The sequence below is a fragment of the Girardinichthys multiradiatus genome, chromosome 17 (genome assembly GCF_021462225.1).
Source record: "Girardinichthys multiradiatus isolate DD_20200921_A chromosome 17, DD_fGirMul_XY1, whole genome shotgun sequence".
Lineage (NCBI taxonomy): Eukaryota > Metazoa > Chordata > Actinopteri > Cyprinodontiformes > Goodeidae > Girardinichthys > Girardinichthys multiradiatus.
The window spans coordinates 15,770,107-15,789,835 of record NC_061809.1 but is presented as its reverse complement, the minus strand read 5'-3'; the positions used below and the strand labels follow the sequence as shown (position 1 = coordinate 15,789,835).

At 39.1% G+C, this 19,729-nt stretch overlaps 2 protein-coding genes across 4 annotated transcripts; both read right to left on the bottom strand.

Annotated features, from left to right (window-relative positions):
• Nucleotides 1-61: 61 nt before the first annotated feature.
• Nucleotides 62-7,592, bottom strand: si:dkey-14d8.1 (zinc finger protein 587). 2 transcript variants are annotated; one of them, XM_047390007.1, is made up of 7 exons: nucleotides 7,343-7,592; nucleotides 6,116-6,324; nucleotides 5,931-6,020; nucleotides 5,731-5,823; nucleotides 5,509-5,619; nucleotides 5,212-5,335; nucleotides 62-3,251 (listed from the first exon to the last, which is right to left on the bottom strand). In XM_047390007.1, the coding sequence occupies exons 1-7, from the start codon at nucleotides 7,365-7,367 to the stop codon at nucleotides 1,579-1,581; spliced, it is 2,325 nt and encodes a 774-aa protein (XP_047245963.1). In that variant the 5' UTR covers nucleotides 7,368-7,592; the 3' UTR covers nucleotides 62-1,578. The 2 variants fall into 2 exon arrangements, with proteins under 2 accessions (XP_047245963.1, XP_047245964.1); XM_047390008.1 differs by having other exon boundaries at nucleotides 5,731-5,820.
• A 5,637-nt stretch (nucleotides 7,593-13,229) lies between these two features.
• Nucleotides 13,230-19,704, bottom strand: LOC124883160. Of its 2 annotated transcripts, none has more exons than XM_047390121.1 (7): nucleotides 19,518-19,704; nucleotides 17,780-17,866; nucleotides 17,588-17,644; nucleotides 17,327-17,485; nucleotides 16,940-17,099; nucleotides 16,658-16,758; nucleotides 13,230-14,981 (listed from the first exon to the last, which is right to left on the bottom strand). In XM_047390121.1, the coding sequence occupies exons 1-7, from the start codon at nucleotides 19,527-19,529 to the stop codon at nucleotides 14,817-14,819; spliced, it is 741 nt and encodes a 246-aa protein (XP_047246077.1). In that variant the 5' UTR covers nucleotides 19,530-19,704; the 3' UTR covers nucleotides 13,230-14,816. The 2 variants fall into 2 exon arrangements, with proteins under 2 accessions (XP_047246077.1, XP_047246075.1); XM_047390119.1 differs by having other exon boundaries at nucleotides 17,759-17,866; nucleotides 19,518-19,700.
• Nucleotides 19,705-19,729: the final 25 nt, after the last annotated feature.

Here is a 19,729-nt window from a genome sequence, read left to right as displayed (position 1 = left end):
GGGAACCCTCCTCCCCAGTAATGGGCAGTCTGCTGTAGTAAAAGACTATAGTGCTTGTCCGTTATTTTTATTATTTATTTAGAAGATTTATTTATCCTACAACACATTTATAAGTTACAACAAAACCAATTATTTTAGTTTATTTAAAAAAAATGAAAAACAAAAAATACTGAGAACAGGTATACCTAGGGTATATACATATGACCGCTTACACATAATATTAAAATCACAGCAAACTTTAATTACAGATTTGCTGTGATCGCCTTTAAATCTAGTCAGTTTCCACTATTACGGTCATAAAATAGAAAAACACAATTGTGATACATAAATCAAGACAAAAAGGGCTTATGGCATTTAACAAAAACAGAAAAGTTTAAGGGTTTACATTTATGATTGAATAAAGACAGCAGATAAGTACAATTTCCACCAGAATACACTAACAGAAAACGTTTCATTCATATGGTACAGCGTTTTATTACGCAGCAAACAACAAAATTAATCTAAAGTCACATGCTTTGAGGAAACATGTACTGTTTAGAAGGTATGACACGAGTGGACTATAAAAAATACACCCTTATGCAAAGGATGATGCTGGATTTTTCTAGAGATGCACCAATCAGCAAGAGATTAGAAATGGATGATTTCCACTTGGTCGTCTCTGATATCTAAATGCATCAACTAATACTTTAATGAAAATCAGATGAACTGGAATAATCTTCCAATTCCATTATTTACTGTTCAAAGAACCTGCTGTGCATTTCTTTTCTAAAGTGTTATAGAAAATTGGTTCCAGGCAGGAAAAGCCTGATGGGTGCATCTCTAATTTGCTTTCTCCTCAAATTCCATAAATCAGATTTTTTAACCCTGTTTACATTACTCAAACAATAGATCCTGGTCTATCGGACAAAGAACAGATTCTCCCAATTTTCCCTTGATCATCCGAGTGGTTATCAGCAGGTGAAAAAGTGAAAAATCAGATATTTTTCCATTCAGTAAACACACAAAAACCAATCTTGATCACTTTCTGCCTATAAACACATCAGTCAACACTCTTTTGTGTTCATTAAAAATAAACATTAAGGAGATAGTGTTTAATGCATTATTGGGGATAATGTTGTAATTACAAAATTGTGTAATCTACAACCTCGCACAAAGAAACTGCAGGGAATTTCTCTATTTTGTGTTACAGTTTTTACAAAAACAGAATAGTCAAAATCAAACATGAGCGTCAGCTATGAAAAACCACATAGGTGCATAATTGTTTTTTTTTTAAACTAAACTTCTAAAATCTAGCCTTCAGTTTTTGCCTTTGCTAAAACAATAAACTCATATCGAGGGGAAAATCCATTATTCATGCACAAGCATATAAGAGCCACTCATTTTATTCTACATTCTAACTATAATCTTAAGATTCAGTTGTCCCTTAATCAGCCACATGTTTTCAGTTATAAATCCACTCGCCCAGTGGCATCTTTAAATTGTGTCTTGTGCTGAAGCAGTTTTCATTGACCTATCTGAGCAGGGATCGGCATTAAGCTCTAAACTCGGATCAGGGCTTTCTCATTTATCCCGTCTCCTTTAATAAGTGTCATCGCTGCCCTCTTCTTCCTCGTCGTATTTCCTGTTTAGGGACTGCTTCTTGTGCTTACCCTTCACCCTCCGCTTGCCGGCGAAGTCGGGGTTCGCCTCCTTTATGTGGATCTGCTCGTGTTTCCTGAGCAGGGCGGGGACCGTGAACCCCTTCCCACATGTTTCGCATGTCCAGGGTTTCTTGCATGAGTGAGTCCTTTTATGGACGTTGAGGTGGGATGCCAGCTTGTAGGTCTTCCCGCAGACGTCGCAGCTGAAGGGCCGTTCATTGGTGTGTAGCCGGATGTGGACCTTCAAGTTCCCGACCTGGGTGAAGCTCTTGTCGCACAGGGGGCACCGGTAGGGTCTCTCTCTGGTGTGGATCCTCAGATGAACTCTCAGGCAGTACTTGCTGGAGAACTTCTTCTGGCAGACGGGGCATGGGATCTTTGCTTTGGGTATGTGGTCTTGCTGGTGCCGCTTCAGGTCGGACAGGTAAACAAAGGTCTTTCCGCACTGGGAGCAGAGATACTGCCGGTCCCCGATGTGGTAGCCCATGTGTCTCTTCAACAAGCTGGGGACGAGGAACCTCTTCCCGCAGCGCTCGCACATGTGGGGCCGATCCCGGGTGTGCCATCGCTCGTGGTTGGACAGCTTGAACGCCGTCGGGAAGGTTTTGCTGCAGTGCTTGCAGGGGAACGTCATCTGGCTCGTGTGGCATTCCATGTGCCGCTTGAAGTAGGTGGACTGCGTGAAGCCCTTATTGCAGATGTTGCAGTAGAAAGGCTTCTGGCCGCTGTGGGCGAGGATGTGCTTTGTCAGACTCTGAAGTTTGGTGAAACACTTACCGCATTGGCCACAGGCATAGGGCCGCATCGTGCTGTGGGTCTTCAGGTGGTTGTTGAGGAACGCCTGCGTGCGAAAGCTCTTGTTGCACGCCGAGCACTGAAAGGGCTTCTCTCCCGTGTGAATGCGCTCGTGGTCCATCAGCTTGGACTGATAGGGGAAGCTCTTATCGCATACAGTACAGTTAAATCGATCAATCAGGTGTCTCAACTGCTTCTTTCGTCTTATGCTCGGCCTTGGGTCGTCGTCGTCGCTCAGTCTGCCCGGAGGAAGCGGCGGCAGTTCTGGGAGAGACATCGAGTTGGTGGCGATCTGTGACACCCACTGATGTAATGTGACTCGGTGGGTTTGAGGCTTTTTGTTGTCTTTCGCTAAGGTGGAAGCAGTCTTGACTGGCACTTGAACAACCCTGAAAGGGATTGATTTCAGAGGCAGCTGTTGCAACTCTAGTTTCTCTGATGCTGCTGGTGTTCCATCCTTCCTTTCGCTTTGAGGAGTTGTTACGGCCTGCTGCTGCTGTTCAGAACTTTTGTCCTGCTCGAGGTTCTGGCTTTGCACGGTTGCCCTCACGGCCTTTTCCTTTGCTCCGTTTCCGGCGGCTGACTTGTGACTTATTGGCACTTCCTGCTGAGGTGCATCAACAGAGGTTGCCGGGCTCGCTGCATCATCTGAAAAACCTCCAACATCTTCGCTGTCACTGAGAGAGGCGGGGCTGTTGTCAACGACTGTGACCTCTGGCTGCCTTTGTGGCTGTGGTGGCGGCGGAGTTTCTACTGGTTTGGGCATGAAAGCCAGGGAAGAGAGAACACAGTCGCCCACTGAAGTTGAGACAGTTGCTGCAGACAAAAAACAACCAAAAAAAAGTTAGTTTGCTCTAGTGTTTTTATTAAAAATAACACATTTCTTCTTTGTCACTTTTAATCAAACATAAAATGAACTAAAGGTGCTTTCCAAAAGTATTTAATACGACTTTAATAAGACTTTTTCACATTTTATTAGGTTACAGCCATAAACTCATATACAGCTCCTTCTCAAAAAATTAGCATATTGTGATAAAGTTAATTATTTTCCATAATGTCATGATGAAAATTTAACATTCATATATTTTAGATTCATTGCACACTAACTGAAATATTTCAGGTCTTTTATTGTCTTAATACGGATGATTTTGGCATACAGCTCATGAAAACCCAAAATTCCTATCTCACAAAATTAGCATATTTCATCCGACCAATAAAAGAAAAGTGTTTTTAATACAAAAAACGTCAACCTTCAAATAATCATGTACAGTTATGCACTCAATACTTGGTCGGGAATCCTTTGGCAGAAATGACTGCTTCAATGCGGCGTGGCATGGAGGCAATCAGCCTGTGGCACTGCTGAGGTCTTATGGAGGCCCAGGATGCTTCGATAGCGGCCTTTAGCTCATCCAGAGTGTTGGGTCTTGAGTCTCTCAACGTTCTCTTCACAATATCCCACAGATTCTCTATGGGGTTCAGGTCAGGAGAGTTGGCAGGCCAATTGAGCACAGTGATACCATGGTCAGTAAACCATTTACCAGTGGTTTTGGCACTGTGAGCAGGTGCCAGGTCGTGCTGAAAAATGAAATCTTCATCTCCATAAAGCTTTTCAGCAGATGGAAGCATGAAGTGCTCCAAAATCACCTGATAGCTAGCTGCATTGACCCTGCCCTTGATAAAACACAGTGGACCAACACCAGCAGCTGACACGGCACCCCAGACCATCACTAACTGTGGGTACTTGACACTGGACTTCTGGCATTTCCTTCTCCCCAGTCTTCCTCCAGACTCTGGCACCTTGATTTCCGAATGACATGCAGAATTTGCTTTCATCCGAAAAAAGTACTTTGGACCACTGAGCAACAGTCCAGTGCTGCTTCTCTGTAGCCCAGGTCAGGCGCTTCTGCCGCTGTTTCAGGTTCAAAAGTGGCTTGACCTGGGGAATGCGGCACCTGTAGCCCATTTCCTGCACACGCCTGTGCACGGTGGCTCTGGATGTTTCTACTCCAGACTCAGTCCACTGCTTCCGCAGGTCCCCCAAGGTCTGGAATCGGCCCTTCTCCACAATCTTCCTCAGGGTCCGGTCACCTCTTCTCGTTGTGCAGCGTTTTCTGCCACACTTTTTCCTTCCCACAGACTTCCCACTGAGGTGCCTTGATACAGCACTCTGGGAACAGCCTATTCGTTCAGAAATGTCTTTCTGTGTCTTACCCTCTTGCTTGAGGGTGTCAATAGTGGCCTTCTGGACAGCAGTCAGGTCGGCAGTCTTACCCATGATTGGGGTTTTGAGTGATGAACCAGGCTGGTGTTTAGAGTTAACTCGTTGATTCAGATGATTAGGTTCATAGCTCGTTTAGAGACCCTTTTAATGATATGCTAATTTTGTGAGATAGGAATTTTGGGTTTTCATGAGCTGTATGCCAAAATCATCCGTATTAAGACAATAAAAGACCTGAAATATTTCAGTTAGTGTGCAATGAATCTAAAATATATGAATGTTAAATTTTCATCATGACATTATGGAAAAAAATGAACTTTATCACAATATGCTAATATTTTGAGAAGGACCTGTATGGTTATTGTATGTGACAGACCAACATTTGCTCCTTTGCTCAATAAGAAGGCTTTTGAAGGCAAATGGTTAAACAGATTTTTATTTAGGGGTACCAGAGTAAGAGGCTAAAATATAAATGCATGCCACACGTTTCAGATATTTTTCTTCTGCTTCATCCCAAGTTTGTGGTTGTAACTTTGAAAAAAACGTGCCAGCATATACCTTTAACACCAAGGAGTCCTTTGCCCTGATGGTGTTGCAGAAGACTCTTCAGGTCTCCCTGGTCGGGGAGGAAGCCCCGACATGCATCCAGGAGTGTGGCATCTGTTGAGATCATGGCACCAAGCTAAAGCAGAAGTACCAAAAAGTTGAAATTATGATTACCTTTTTCAGCACAAACTTTATCTTACTACTAAAATGTGCACTTCTTTCTGTACGTTCTCGCTGTTTTAATCCATTTTAATTCTCACACATATTGAAAAAACAAAGTGCAGGGGGTAAATGTGTGCGCGTGCTTACTTGGGACAGATTGGGAACGGGAAGAAGTTGCTCCAGCTTGCAAACCAGGCCAGCAATCAAGGCTTGCAGTGCCGTGTCAAACTTGACGCCGTACTGGACAGGGAAAACTTCCTGCAAAAGAGGTCGTTTCATGTGTCAAGCAACCATGCAACGGGCCGGTGAACTGGATATACAGCCAAGTTTCAATTAAACTAAATGGTTCCAACACACGTCAGGTCATACTTGAAAGAAACGTTTCCTCTCATTGGGATTTTTAAGCAGGTTCTGGATCAGGACCATGAAGTTGGTCTGTGATTTCTCCACCTCCACATCCTTCTATGGTACAAAAACACTTCAGTCAGATTGTATTCATGCCTTAGTATTTCAGTAGATTGAGATTAGTTGGAATACATGGCATATATAGCTAAAGTATGCATGCATACCGCTGAGGATGTTATCTTTAACCTATTAATATGGTTCTGAATAGTCTTGGAATCAGGTGGGCCGTCATTCTGAAGCAGGTCCAAGATTATCTAGATGAATAAACACAAACACCAATATAAAAATGATCAGAAAACAAATAATCTGAATTTCTCTATGATCTAATGTAAAGAGAAGACAAACTCACCCTTGCTCTCAAACCCAGGATAAGTTGCGCAGTCTGCTTGAAACTCAGGAGTTCCGGAACAGTCTGTGTCACCATGGTCACAAACTCCTCTACTTTGCAGTAATGCTTCACGTTCCTCTGCCGTATGACCTGCCATATGTATGAATACGTCAGCTGCAGCGGGGAGGCCAGCAGGCGGAGGGAGGCCAGAGGGAGGGAAGCTCCAGCAGCTGGAAACAAGTTTGAAGACATTACGGCTGCAACCTTACAAATGATGCAGTTGGTGCCAGTTAGATGTACAATGAGAACAGTCACACAGTTGTATGATGAAAACCTTTTTCTTTTCTTAATCATTCATTGAGAGATCAATGTTTGGCAATGAGGAAACAGTCTTCTAGAAGAACAAAAACCCTATACATGCAATGGAATAGTTAACATTAAATCATATCTATGTGTTTAAATGGCTTAGTTAAAGAGAGCTAAATTAAATTGAAAATTTGTAGAGTGACTAGAAAACTGCTGTTCACAGACGTTCTGCGTCCGTTCTGACTGACCTTGAGCTACTTTGCAAAGAATGGACAAAACGTTTGGTCTCTATTTCTGCAAAGCTGGTCACCCCTGCAAAGACACCCCAAAAGGCTTGCAGCTGTAATTGTAGCAAAAGGTGATTCTAAAAATATTTATCAGAATTTATTTTGCGAATTGCAACCTACACTTTTAAAATGTCTACTTGCAAGAATTGCTTAAAATAATTTATTCTTTTTTTCCACTTAACAATTATGCACTATGCTTTGGTCTTTTTCAAGGTAAAGCCCCGTGCTGCCGCAGGGGGCGCTGCAGCAGGGGCCACATGCTTTACAGGCTGCAGAGTTGTTTTTGGAAAAGTGCACGTCTGCGTGTGCATGTGCAGTGATGGAGAGATTGAGCGCCAAGCTAGGGTCACTTAGATTCAAACTTTACAAGAGGATATCACTCCACTAGGCCGATGCTTGTTTAGCTGCTTTACGCGATGCTTTACCGAGGGTCGGACCGCGCATTTGGATAGTTTCATTTAAAAGACAAAAATCCCAAAACAGCTTCATAGTTAGCTTACTTGCTTATTACACATCTTCAACAAACAGAGCAGACATGTGAATGTTTATGTTGCTGTTAAGAAGAAAACAGCCCTCTTGCAGCAAAGGGAGCATCATTCAATGTCTTATTTTAACACCATTCTCGGTGGCCGCTACAGTTAGCTTAGCAACTTACCTGTTGTATGGGACCGTCTGTCCATTCTGGCCTTAAAATGCGCGGATAGCTCACCCAACTGACTGGCGGCTCAAAAACAACTAATAAAGCAGCAGATTGCGCTTTAATATAATAGTTACAAATATTTAACCGTCTTATCTCGGGCGTCAAGCCACGAAGAATAATGGCGGCCACTGGCTGCCAGCCTTCCAAAACAAAAGCCTGACTACTTCCGCCGGATGTTCTTGTATAATGTAAAAGAACCGTCTCTGAGTATGTCGCGGGTGTTTCGGCTCTTTTCCAAGATCCGGATGATTTGATTCAACAATAAACGGGTCTGTAGACTCCCAAACGATTCTCCACAGTGTATTACTGACATTATAATCAAGTGTGATTCAGAAAATAAGCCAACAAATGAACGTGTATTATCAAAACTGTGCAAAGTATAACGAGGTTTCTTATACAGTGGAAATTTGATTTAAGGATTTTTCTGGCCTGTAAAAACATTGAAGACACTAGTATATTCCATATTTTATTTCTTGTCCCACTCTCTAAAAAAATCCATCAAGCTGTCCCTCCATCCGCCCTTCCATTTTCTGTTTAATACCATGGTTTGTCATAGTGAAATTTCATGTTTAGATTTAAAAATCAACTAAAATGGGTTGAAGTCTGGAGTTTTGATATTAAAATTGAAAGGATGCCTATAATTTACAAAATGCAATTTTATTTTTCAATGGAAAATGTAAAGGAAATGTACATCTGAAAACATAATTTTTTTATATTTATATTGCGTCTACCACTCTTTATGTCTCTGTTGTGCCCTCTGTTTTACTATATGAAACTGATTTATCATACCTGGTTAAGTTGGTTTGAACAGAGACAGGCTTTACCATTGCTAGGTGCTGCAGCCAATTTCACCTCTGGGGTACACAATACACATTATCTGAGGAAAATAACCCTCTCAATGTAGAGGGATCTGTGTAGTTCATGTAAACGAGCCAGCACAATAAAACAGCATGGTTGCAACTGACACATTACTAATTTTGTAAATGTTGACTGCAAAGTTTAGTTAAATTTTTGTGTTAAATTAATTTGGAATGTACAAATCATAGTGTATAACAAAAATCATGTTAAGTGCCAAAGTTTTCATGAGCAAAGGTCCTGTGTAGTTAAAGGTCTGGTGTTGCTACAGTTCAGTTTTGTTAAGCTTAGTCATTGTCTTTTTTTAAACATGATTTTAGACACACAATTTTATGAGTAAAAATGAATAATCTAAATATTTTATAGTCAACAGTATACAGAATATTTTATATTCACAAATATATGGTCCTACTGGACATATTCCTAATTGATACTCAATCTCGGTTCTGCTTGGACTTGTACAACAGGACTTGGAGAAAGAAAGAAAGAAAGAAAGACTGTTCCTATCCGTTGGCACTGCATAACCGATTAAAGCATGGAGTTTAATAATATGGTCCATTTTTTACTCAGAAGATAACATTTACAACTTTCAAGCTGCAAAGATAATGCTGAGTTGGAAAGTTGAAGGTTTCTCTCCAAACCCCAATCTCCAACATGGTTCCCTTACAGATAATGCTTTCTAAAGAGTTTTTGCTCTTCTAATGATTTCCATCTTTACAGTGTACTATGCAACCTCCTTTAGTTAACATGTTACAACAGTTTTTAAAAGTACAAACATGCAGATAAATAGATTATTTTAGGTGTGAAATACTAATAGCAGTTAGTTTGGTCACTAAGCATATTGATTAGGTATTCCTAGCAGTTTTTCAATATTGAACTAGAACATGGTTTAGTTAGGTCTGATTTTATTTCCAGATCCAAATTAGATCTTCAGAGATAAATAGAATAGTAGCATAAGAAGCCACCAGTATTTGTTCCTGTTTCAGTGTTATCTGCTTTAATTCGTGTGAGTTGTGAAGTTTTTGGTAAGGCAAAGATCAATATATTTGAACAACTAATCTTTTCAGCTGTCGGGACTTATGAGCTCTACATAGTGGTTAATCTTTTTCCTATTTACCTTGCAAATAAGTGATAAAATGTTTTTTGTCTGAATATTTGTCCAGACTAACTCAGATATTTTGCAAATTGTTTATGTTCTTCTTTATTTCCACCTCCTGTTGATACACAGCAGCTTTGGTTTATAAATAAGATATTTATACCAATTCAGTTTGTGGTGTATACAGTATTTGAGAACTATATATGGGGAGAGTATTAAAATGATGACATTGATGATGATGACATTTCAAGATCTACCAACAGTGTAATAAAGTAGTCAGATTAGTTTATTATGCAACAGCTCACAACAAATATCTGAAGGCAGATTCAGGAAGTAAAGTTGAAAGTACCACCTCACCTCCTGGGTATAGTCCATTTCCTGTTTATGGTTCTGCTGGATCTTGTTCAGTACCAGCAGCTAAAAACCCACAGTTCGGACTCCATGCGGCGCTGTAGGTTTACCTGAAGGAGAGGAAGAAAACTCTTCATAGGACAATGTTCTGATTGAATCAGGGACGACCAGAGGAGGTTCTGCAGCCTCTCAGCACTGCGATGAATGTTCCACCAGGTAGAACATCTGAGAAGGTCAATGGTGCAAAGCCTTTCCTCATGCTTCTGGATCTGATCTGTTTATTATACAGACCTTTGCTGCTCTGGATCAATGAGCCCATTTGTCAATTCATTTCCCAATTTTGTAGCTTCTCATTGACATATTGTAGCTTCCTAGTTCAATGTCATACCTGTAAACAAACCATATTGTATCCATGTAATTAAACCATGACATATCAGTTTGTTTTGTTGAAGTTAAGTATTTACATAAATTATGGATATTGATGGTCATTAATAAAAGATGAAATCTCACATATAATTTGAATTATTTGAATGTTATCTGAAACTTTTGTGTTTAGGCCAGCTGACTCATATGAAATACAACAACCTAAGACCCTATATCAAACCAAAATTGTTCTGTCTAATGATACTGGAAGATAGTGTTTACTCGAGTTTTAAAATCGTAAAACCTGGTCTGATCCGGAGAGACGGCAACCATCCCACTTTGGATGGAGCTGCTCTTCTTTCTAGGAATCTGGCCGAATTTATTAGTTCTCCAAACCTCTGACAATCCAGGGTTCAGACCAGGAAGCAGGGTCGTAGTTTAACACCTCTCTGCAGCTTCTGTACTGCTACCCACCCATTCCCTATTAATACAGTGTCTCGCCCATGGCCCAAACTGAATAGATTAAAAAATAATGTAAAAGGAAGAAATCATGAAAATCTCATAAAAATAAATAAAACTCAGACTGAAAAGAAAAATAAAACACTTAAATGTGGCTTACTGAACATAAGATCTCTCTCTTCAAAGATTTTGCTAGTTAGTGACCTGATTTGTGACAATCAGATTGATTTATTTTGCCTCACAGGCTGCAGCAAGAGGGTTATGTTACTATAAATGAGTCAACTCCTACTAATTATTTAAATTTTCACATTCCTCAAAATACTGGGCGAGGAGGAGGAGTAGCAACCATCTTTCAGTCCGATTTATTGATTAGTCCCAGACCAATCAATAGCTACAACTCTTTTGAATATTTAATCCTTAGTTTTCCTCATCCAAATTGCAAAGCACTAAAACCACTTCTGTTTGTTGTTTTGTACTGTCCACCAGGCCCTTACTCTCAATTTTTAGATCAGTTTTCAGACCTTTTATCTGATTTTAGTGTTAAATACAGATAAGGTTATTATAGTGGGGGATTTTAACATTCATGTCGACACTGGAAGTGATAGCTTAAATATAATGTTTACCTCCAGAACATTGCCAAAATTAGAAATATCCTATCCAGGAGTGACACTGAAAAACTAGTCCATGCATTTGTTACTTCAAGGCTGGACTATTGTAATACTTTACTATCAGGATGTCCACAAAATGCAGTTAAAAGCCTTCAGCTGATTCAAAATGCTGCAGCAAGAGTTCTGATGAAAATTAAAAAGAGAGATCATATTTCTCCTATTTTAGCTTCCCTTCATTGGCTCCCTGTTAAATCCAGAACAGAATTTCAAATTCTCCTCCTCACATATAAAGCCTTTAATGATCTAGCTCCATCATACATCAGAGATCTGATTGTTCCATATGTTCCTAACAGAGCACTTCTTTCTCAGACTGCAGGTTTACTGGTGGTTCCTAGAGTCTCTAGAAGTAGAATGGGAGGCAGATCCTTTAGTTATCGAGCTCCTCTCCTGTATAACCAGCTTCCAGTTTTAGTCCGTGAGGCAGACACCTTGTCTACTTTTAAGGCTAGGCTTAAAACTTTCCTTTTTGATAAAGCTTATAGTTAGTGGCTTAGGTTATCCTGAGCTATCTCTGTAGTTATGCTGCTATAGGCTTAGGCTGCTGGAGGACATAATGACCACTTTCACCTCTCTTTGCTACATTCTCACACTACTCTCCAATTTTGCATTATTTGTTGTTATGTCAGCTTCTAACTTTATGTTCTCTCTCTTTTCTCTTCCTAGAAGCTACACCTGGCCTGACTCTGTGTCTACCCGTGACACCTTTCTGGAGAGGGGCATCGTCCAAGCTTCTGCTGGCAACAACGTAATGCTCACCCTCTACCGATGATCCACATGGCCCTGTCTTTCAGTGTTTAACCCTTTCTCTCTCCTAGACATAGCTACTGGCTGAGCTTCTACTGTGACTAACTCTATGTGCTCTCTTTCAGACTCTAACCTTGAAAACTGGCTCAGAGTTTATCTGTTCTTTCTTTCTAGATGAAACAACTAAAGGAGCTACATCCATTAACATTTACTTTTCCTTCCCATAGAAAGTACTCCTGGATCAGTGCTTCTGTGTTTTTTTTTGTGTCTCTGCTCTGCTCTCTAAACCCCCAGTCGGTCATGGCAGATGGCTGCTCACACTGAGCCTGGTTCTGCTGGAGGTTTCTTCCTGTTAAAAGGGAGTTTTTCCTCTCCACTGTCTCTACATGCTCATCCGGGAGGAGTAAATGCTGCAAGTCACTGACTGGATGCAATCTGCTGGGTTTTCTTAGACAGAAAAACTTTGTATCTAATTTGAATAAATAACTGAATCTGACAGCACTGTTCAATGGTTAGGATTAATTGGAATGTATGTACCTGACTTTTGTGAAGTGGTTTGAGACAACATGTGTTGTGAATTGGGCTATATAAATAAATTGAATTCAATTGAATATTTCTTGAAAGTTGTCTATAAATAAATAATTACTTCCAATATTTGCTTGTCAAAGCTGCAACAAATTTTCTCCTTGGTGGGTACGAATGTATGCATGGTTGGAACAAAACATCAATCGACAGACAGAACTATTCCGTACCCGAAAAGCACAAAACGACCAAAACTACAAAGGTACAAAATGGCAAGGGGTTAAATGACCATCACCTAACCTTTGCACATGCCTAGTGTATCATTCTGGGGCTAAAAGAGTTATTCCACATCTGTCTTGCTTTGCCCTGAGTCTGTTTCCATTTTTCTTCAAATGTAAGCTGCAGATATTTATGACTGAGAGGGAAGAGTAAACATAAACTAAAAGAAAACATAAACAACATTTTTAGGATAATTTTAACCCCAGCACTGCTTTCTGCTCCATTTGTCTCAGAAGTCAAAGCTGCTGGGATTTGCTACTATGCTCAGTATGAGATGATAACAATTTATCATATTTAGCTGCATTATTTTGTTTTTAAATACTTTATGAAATTGCCCACAAAAAGAGGTTATACATAGCTTGGTAGGACTTTGGGCTGAAAAGATAAAAATTGTTATGAGCACCAATAAATACAGTACTGCAGCTGTATTTGATACTAAACATGGGGCTGCTTGGTTATCTCCAAAATTATCCTAAATACAAACAGCATGAACCATTAGACAAGATCAGGAAATTGCTCTTTTGGGTTTTAATTTAGTAAATTATAGCAGATTATTGCAACCTAGTGGGGCAGCATTGGTATTGCAGCATTTTTCATTGGAATCCATAAAACTGCTTGTAAATCATGCAGAATTATCACAAACCTAGAAATAAAAAGAAAATTTACAGTAGTGTAGGTAGGACCTAAAGGTAGCCCAAATAACACCAGTGTTAAGTTTGGGAACCACGACCCTGAAGCATTCATATTGAAATTATGTCTGTTTGTTTCCAACTGTTGGAAAAGGTTTATTAGACATTCAAAGTGTAATAAAATAACTTAAACATCACACATACAAATACTCATTTACTTACAATTACAAAAATGAAATTCACCGATATAGTACACTTAGAAGATGTGAAATGTTTGCTTGGTTTTGAACCTCATCCAAAACATCTCACTATAGAATAATCCATATGTCAAATACCTATTTTGGAAATAAATCAAGTGAATTGTTTTTGAAATGCTGACCAATGCCTGCAGATTCAACTACATAGCCTGCGGTTTGCGAAGATTCTTAGCCGGTTGATTCATAGAGATCTGTCGACATTGGTCATGTTTGCAACTGGCACTTCCTTCAGCCTACGGCCTGCTCTTTTGTGATGAGAACAATCCCTCCTTATGCTCCTCACTGAGCTCATCCGTTCATCTATCCGTCCGTCTCTATCTCCCTCACTTTCCCTCGCTGTGCCTGTCCTGTCTCTTGGTCCTGGTCTCTGACACATGCAGTACAAGAGCACTCACACTCTGAGAGTCATGCTCTTATGACTGAAAGTGATTGACTCCCTAACTGAGGCATTAAAAACCTCCCAACAGACTTGCAGTGGCCGAGGAGCAGCAATAGATCACCGAGCAACAGACTCTGAAACACAATGACTGGATTCAAAGTGCCTCTGGCCATGGCTATCTGCCATCTGGTCAGATCTTTGATTCATAGTCAGACATTTGATTTACTCCTCAGAGTGTTGTTCGTGACTAGTAGGTCCATCATTTGTGACAGATAACAGATTGCAACAATGTCAACAACAAGTAGAAGAGAAGTTTCATCAGTCCTTTCTGTGGTTTTGATATTCACACGACCTTCGTAGGAATGGACTTTGTTCCATGAATCTTTAAAAGATTTCCAAAGAACTCTGTAGACTGTAGAGAAATGAAAGGACAATCACTTCAACAACCATGACATCATGAGTGTTGTTCCATATCAAAATAACAAGGTTCTCTGAACTGTGTAGCATTGTGCTGATGTGAAGCCCCGTCGATAAGCTCCCAAATAAGGCCCCACAATAGCCTGAATGACATTAAAGTGGCTTTTAACTTCACAGAACAGACCAGCTAAGAGCTTTTATTCACCAGCCAAGACAATATGATGTTTTTACATCAGCAGCCCGTTTTGGAGAGAGCCAACTATTGAGATTACTCTTGTTTAGACTCAAGAACCCGGTGAACCTTGCTAACACACTTTCCATATACACCAGCAGACTTTCTCTCATCCAGTTTCTCTGGTGCTTGAGCAGGAAAATGGCAGACCACACTAATTTTTCTACACTATCAGGATTCATCCACTCTCATGTTCAGAGATTGCCTCCCCCGTTGCCTGGCAGTCTGCGGCGTGGGTGAGTGCTTGAAGTGGGATGGAGACAGACACAGTTGGGATCATGTCGGGAGATGCGGTTCGGCCATTTGAAGTTTTGCACGCAACAAGGCTTGGCCCAGACTTTACCTAGGAAAAAAAGGAGAAATTAAAAAACACAGGCACAGATAATTGTGCAAGTGGCTTTGACATTACCAGAGTTCCAAATGTCACCTAAATATTTGATGAGCGGCTGTCAAATTTACAAGCCTTGTCTTCTTGGAAATGCTCTCTAAAATGTGGGCAGATAAACTCACGGGATTTGTTAGACTGACAACAAAGAGGCACAAATACATAAAAATCAATGTGGGAGGAAATTCAGCATCCGGAATGTCCTTTTAAGGAAAGCTTTTGAGGTCAAAAGGCAATTAACCACCGCTATTCTATGATACTAGGTTAAACAGTCTATTATATGTGGGCTGCAATCCATTTACCTCAGAAGTTGGGAGTCAAATAAGGGAATGATCCCACACTTAACTATGTTGCTGTTCAAATGTATTAATCTACATTTCCTACTTTTAAATTTCAGCAAAATTTTCACAGAAGAAGATACTGATGAGTGCAATCTAATTTAACATTGCAGTTTTCACCACCAACATGATGAAAGACACAATCTCACAGCTATCCTGCCATTTGTACAACTGTCTAAATGTCTCCCCTCTTCTTACATTAACTGGTGTATACTGCACTGATAGGTGGTTGAGATGGAGACTATATTGGTTCACTCATGACGTCTCACGGGCCATGCTGTGTTTTGGCAGTGGTAAAAATGTCTTCCATCATGAAGGTGGGCTTTTCATATTTCTTTTCCTCATTTCTCCCCATTTTCTATTTTTTGTTGTAAACTACTCAGTTTTATGTGTTAGTTTTATGTGTTTGAACACTAAACGAACATGTACACAAATAGATATTATGTATGCCATTGGATAAATAAGACACATACTGTGAGAAGGGCTTCCAAATAGTTTAATATGTATTTACTTAAAGTTAGGGCTGTTGGGTCACCTCCAGCTTTCCCGATCAGAATTCCGACTAAAAGTGTTTTCTTGTTGTATTTCCATAAAGGACTTACAGGTTCAAAGAGAACTGGATGGCCGATCTAACACATCAGCACTTCAGCTAGTACCAATAAAGGTTTACTTAAAACTAGAACGTGTTCTTATGGAGCAAATAAACTATTGTTTAAATTTTAAAGTATAATAAAAATGTGAAAACTACATCATAATAAAGAACTGTTATTGTAAAGGTAAATGTTTCAAAAGTTTATCATCTTTATTTTGCTCAAAGCATATGGCTTGCAAATGCTAGCATTGGAGTTATTAGAGGTATTGGAGTTATTTAAAGATATTTATCAGCCCAATGCAAAATTAAGTTACAATAGTGGCAGTATTAAACAAGTTAAAACTGAAAGTGTACATCTTAAAGATTTTAGAATATGGGCATATTTATAATTGTTTTCCACAAAGTTGTGAGTAAACTAATGGTAACAATTATTGTTCTCTAAGCCATAAACTTTTTAAGGTCTTTCTTGACAGCTTACAAAATGTCCAAAGCTGGTTCGGATTCTTTTATGGTTTTCATTTCCAAGTACTTTTAAATGGCCAACAGCTTTATTTACCAATTGTTCATTTAGTATAAAGAAAAGACTTCTCATTTCTGTTTCCCATGTTATTTAAAAGGTACACATAATTTGAGTTATATTTATTGTCCCCTTCAGATTTTTATAACACTAAGGATTACATGGTGAAATTCTATGCTCTTCTTACCTGCCAAACAATCAGCACTACACAGGCTGTGAAGGGGATTAGCACCAAAAGCAAGGCGCTTCTCTTTAACCAGCTGTATTTGCGACTCTCCTCTTGACCTTCTGCAAGAAGATAATTATTGCAGTTGTAATTGAATATGCTTACACATGAGAAACAGGATAGTGGCTAGGCATGGCATCACACTTTCTGTACAACATTAAATCGATAATTGTCTACTTTTTTAATTTCTTTTGAAGCATGTGTTAGATTAAAACAGTTAACAGATGCAAAGAAATTATGGACCTGGTGTTTGCTGATGATTAAGGCATGGCGGTGGCTTGCAGGAGAAGCTTGACGTTCCTTGAGTGGCAGCATGTAAGAGGTCTTGGATGTAGTCAAAGTAAAGTCCAGACACTAAGCTCTTTTTTTGATAGTGACACTGGAAGACCTGCATTGCTTCTTCCTGGGGGATCAGCCAACAAACCATCCTGAAATAATTCACTCATGCAATTAAATGTCCAAACAGTCTCTAAAATCTTCACGTGTTGCCTCCCTTTAGAGCTGCCTATCAGAACTAAAGTTGTTTTGCAATGTATTTTTTCTTCTAGCTATAACCTAATAAGTACAGTAAAATATTATTTTTGCTCTCGAGAAAAGAGCACACAGTGAATGAAGCTGCCTATTACCCACCAGTTCTTCGTGGTCAAAGGTGAAACGTAAGCTCTTCAGCATTGCAATGAAGACGATTATGTTATCTTTGTTGGAGGACATGGCACCAAACAAGCTGGCCAGATTTCGAAGACTTTCCTCCAAAGGATAGATATTTAAAACCACCCAGCATGTGCCGGCCTGTGATGCAGGTAGACAAGCAGATAACCTTCTTAGTTAATATGAAATTCATCATTCCTTATTTAACTACCTCATTCTTTCTCATCTATTTGTTATACATACCACCTCTTTGGGAATGTAACTAACAGGGATCTCATAATCAGTGGGGATATTCTGCTTCTGCAGTGGAAATAAGAACAGCGAGGAAAAGTGTTATGGTCAGTTACGAAATACGCAGTACATTCAGAAATGTATGCGGTCAATGTGATTTGTACAGCAAGATACTAATCTCACCAATATGGACAGCTTGCTCACATCATCAGTAATTGGTGTTCCAAATTTCCCAGAGCAAAGATGCAAACTTGAAAACAGACCCAAGAGGACACAAGTTGTGCTGATGATCTAAAGCCAAAACACATGTATCAAACAATATATTTTTTTACTTTTTTACCTCAAATTAGATGACGGTAACATACTTTTAGCAGAGTATATTTTCACAAGAAAACTAAAAATGCTACTTTGTTGAGGGCAATAATGTTTTTATATGGGAGATATGGCTCTTTACCCAGGGAGCCAATCCGTCAAGGGGGAACCATGAACACTATACAGGCTCTCCAAAGGTTTTGAGTTTTTATTTAAATGTCCCCTCATTGGAGAGCACCCCCTTGTGTTATGCAATGTAAGAAAAAAATATGTATCTGAAGAAGATGGTCTAGTCTGTAGTAGTTTTAAATCTAAAATACTTTAATCAAACGTGACCTAGATTATTCTGCACTTAACAAAGATTCTTTAAGGCTAGTAGACAGATGCTTCTGTAGAAAGAAAATTAATATAAATCTCCTAATTAGAAACATGTTATTGATAGTTTTTCTATTTGTTTTACTATTTTGTCAGTCTTATGTCATTTTTATGCCATTTCATTATTAATATTAGCTGATATTAGCTTGATTATTATGCCTCTTGTGATGTCATCAATGTAATTGTTTCTTCTGCTATGTACTTTTAAAAACTTTGTATTTTGTAAAATCCTGCAATGGAAGCCCATACTCCCTGTTACGATAAATAAAATAAACCATATTTAATACACAGTTTAAAAATGATGAAACCTTTATTCTATTTAAGAAACCACAAAATGATTTGTTTGGGATTTTAGCATCAGGAACACCTTAGACTGTGTGAGAAAATGGCAATATTTAAATGCCTCAAACCTGGAACACTGATTACAGATTCTATTTAAACACCATTTTAATATAATGCTTTAATATATATAGGTAAAGGTTTTAAATATATAAAAATATAGCATTATAAGGAGAATATTAAAAGTATAGGAAGCAAGATATCATGTTTTGTACGTCTGCCAGTCTAAGTCAGATAAAGGCTCTAAATTTATCTTAAAACAAAAAGGGTCATCTCATCAAACCTGTTTTGCTCTATTTCGGTTTATGTGGATTAAAAATAGTTAGTGAATGTTTTAATGTGGGAAATTAAGGCAACAGAGACATTGTTCTTGACATTAAGAAGTTATATAATCAGTATCATTTTAAATTCTAATTTTTTAATTACTTTAATTTCTTACAAAGCTTTTGGCTTTGGATAGGTGCTTAAAAACATTTTGTCTCTATTTCTTATTAGTCTTCATATTAGATTTCCTATGACCCTTTCACTTTGCAACCCGTTTTAAAGTGCAACTGCAGCACAATATTGAGTCAATACCACGAAGCCCTTAGAACAGTGAATTGTCTTTCAAAAACAGGATTCTTTATCATTCAAACATGTCTCTTCCTCTCCCACAGGTGCAATTTATGCTGCAGTAGTGACATATTTAGTATTATCATTGGTTCATGTGTTTGTTTTCATTTAAAAAGGGTCAGTTTCTGCAAAACTAACAATGATAGATACATTTGTGTTTTGTCATTGTGATCCTCAAAATGATCAGTAGCTAAAACAGCGGTGAAAGGAATGGAAGGGAAAAACCATTTTTGCTGTTTACTGAGCACCAGCAGACAGACTCTTTGTGCAAAATAGCATGTAAAAATGTAAATAATCTACTTACTTTTTTCCTCATATGGAGCAAGGGTCCACGTTTTCTCAGATCCAGCTCATGAAATTCAGCCTTTTGCGTTTGCAAAAAGAACTCAGATCCCTGTGCATGTTTGCATGTGTGTAGATGATGTCCAAATGTGTAGTGAAACCCGAGGATGGGCCAACAGTCTGCTTTCACTTCAGACAAACCGGTGGGGTCTTTTGACGTGTTAGAGAGGCCGC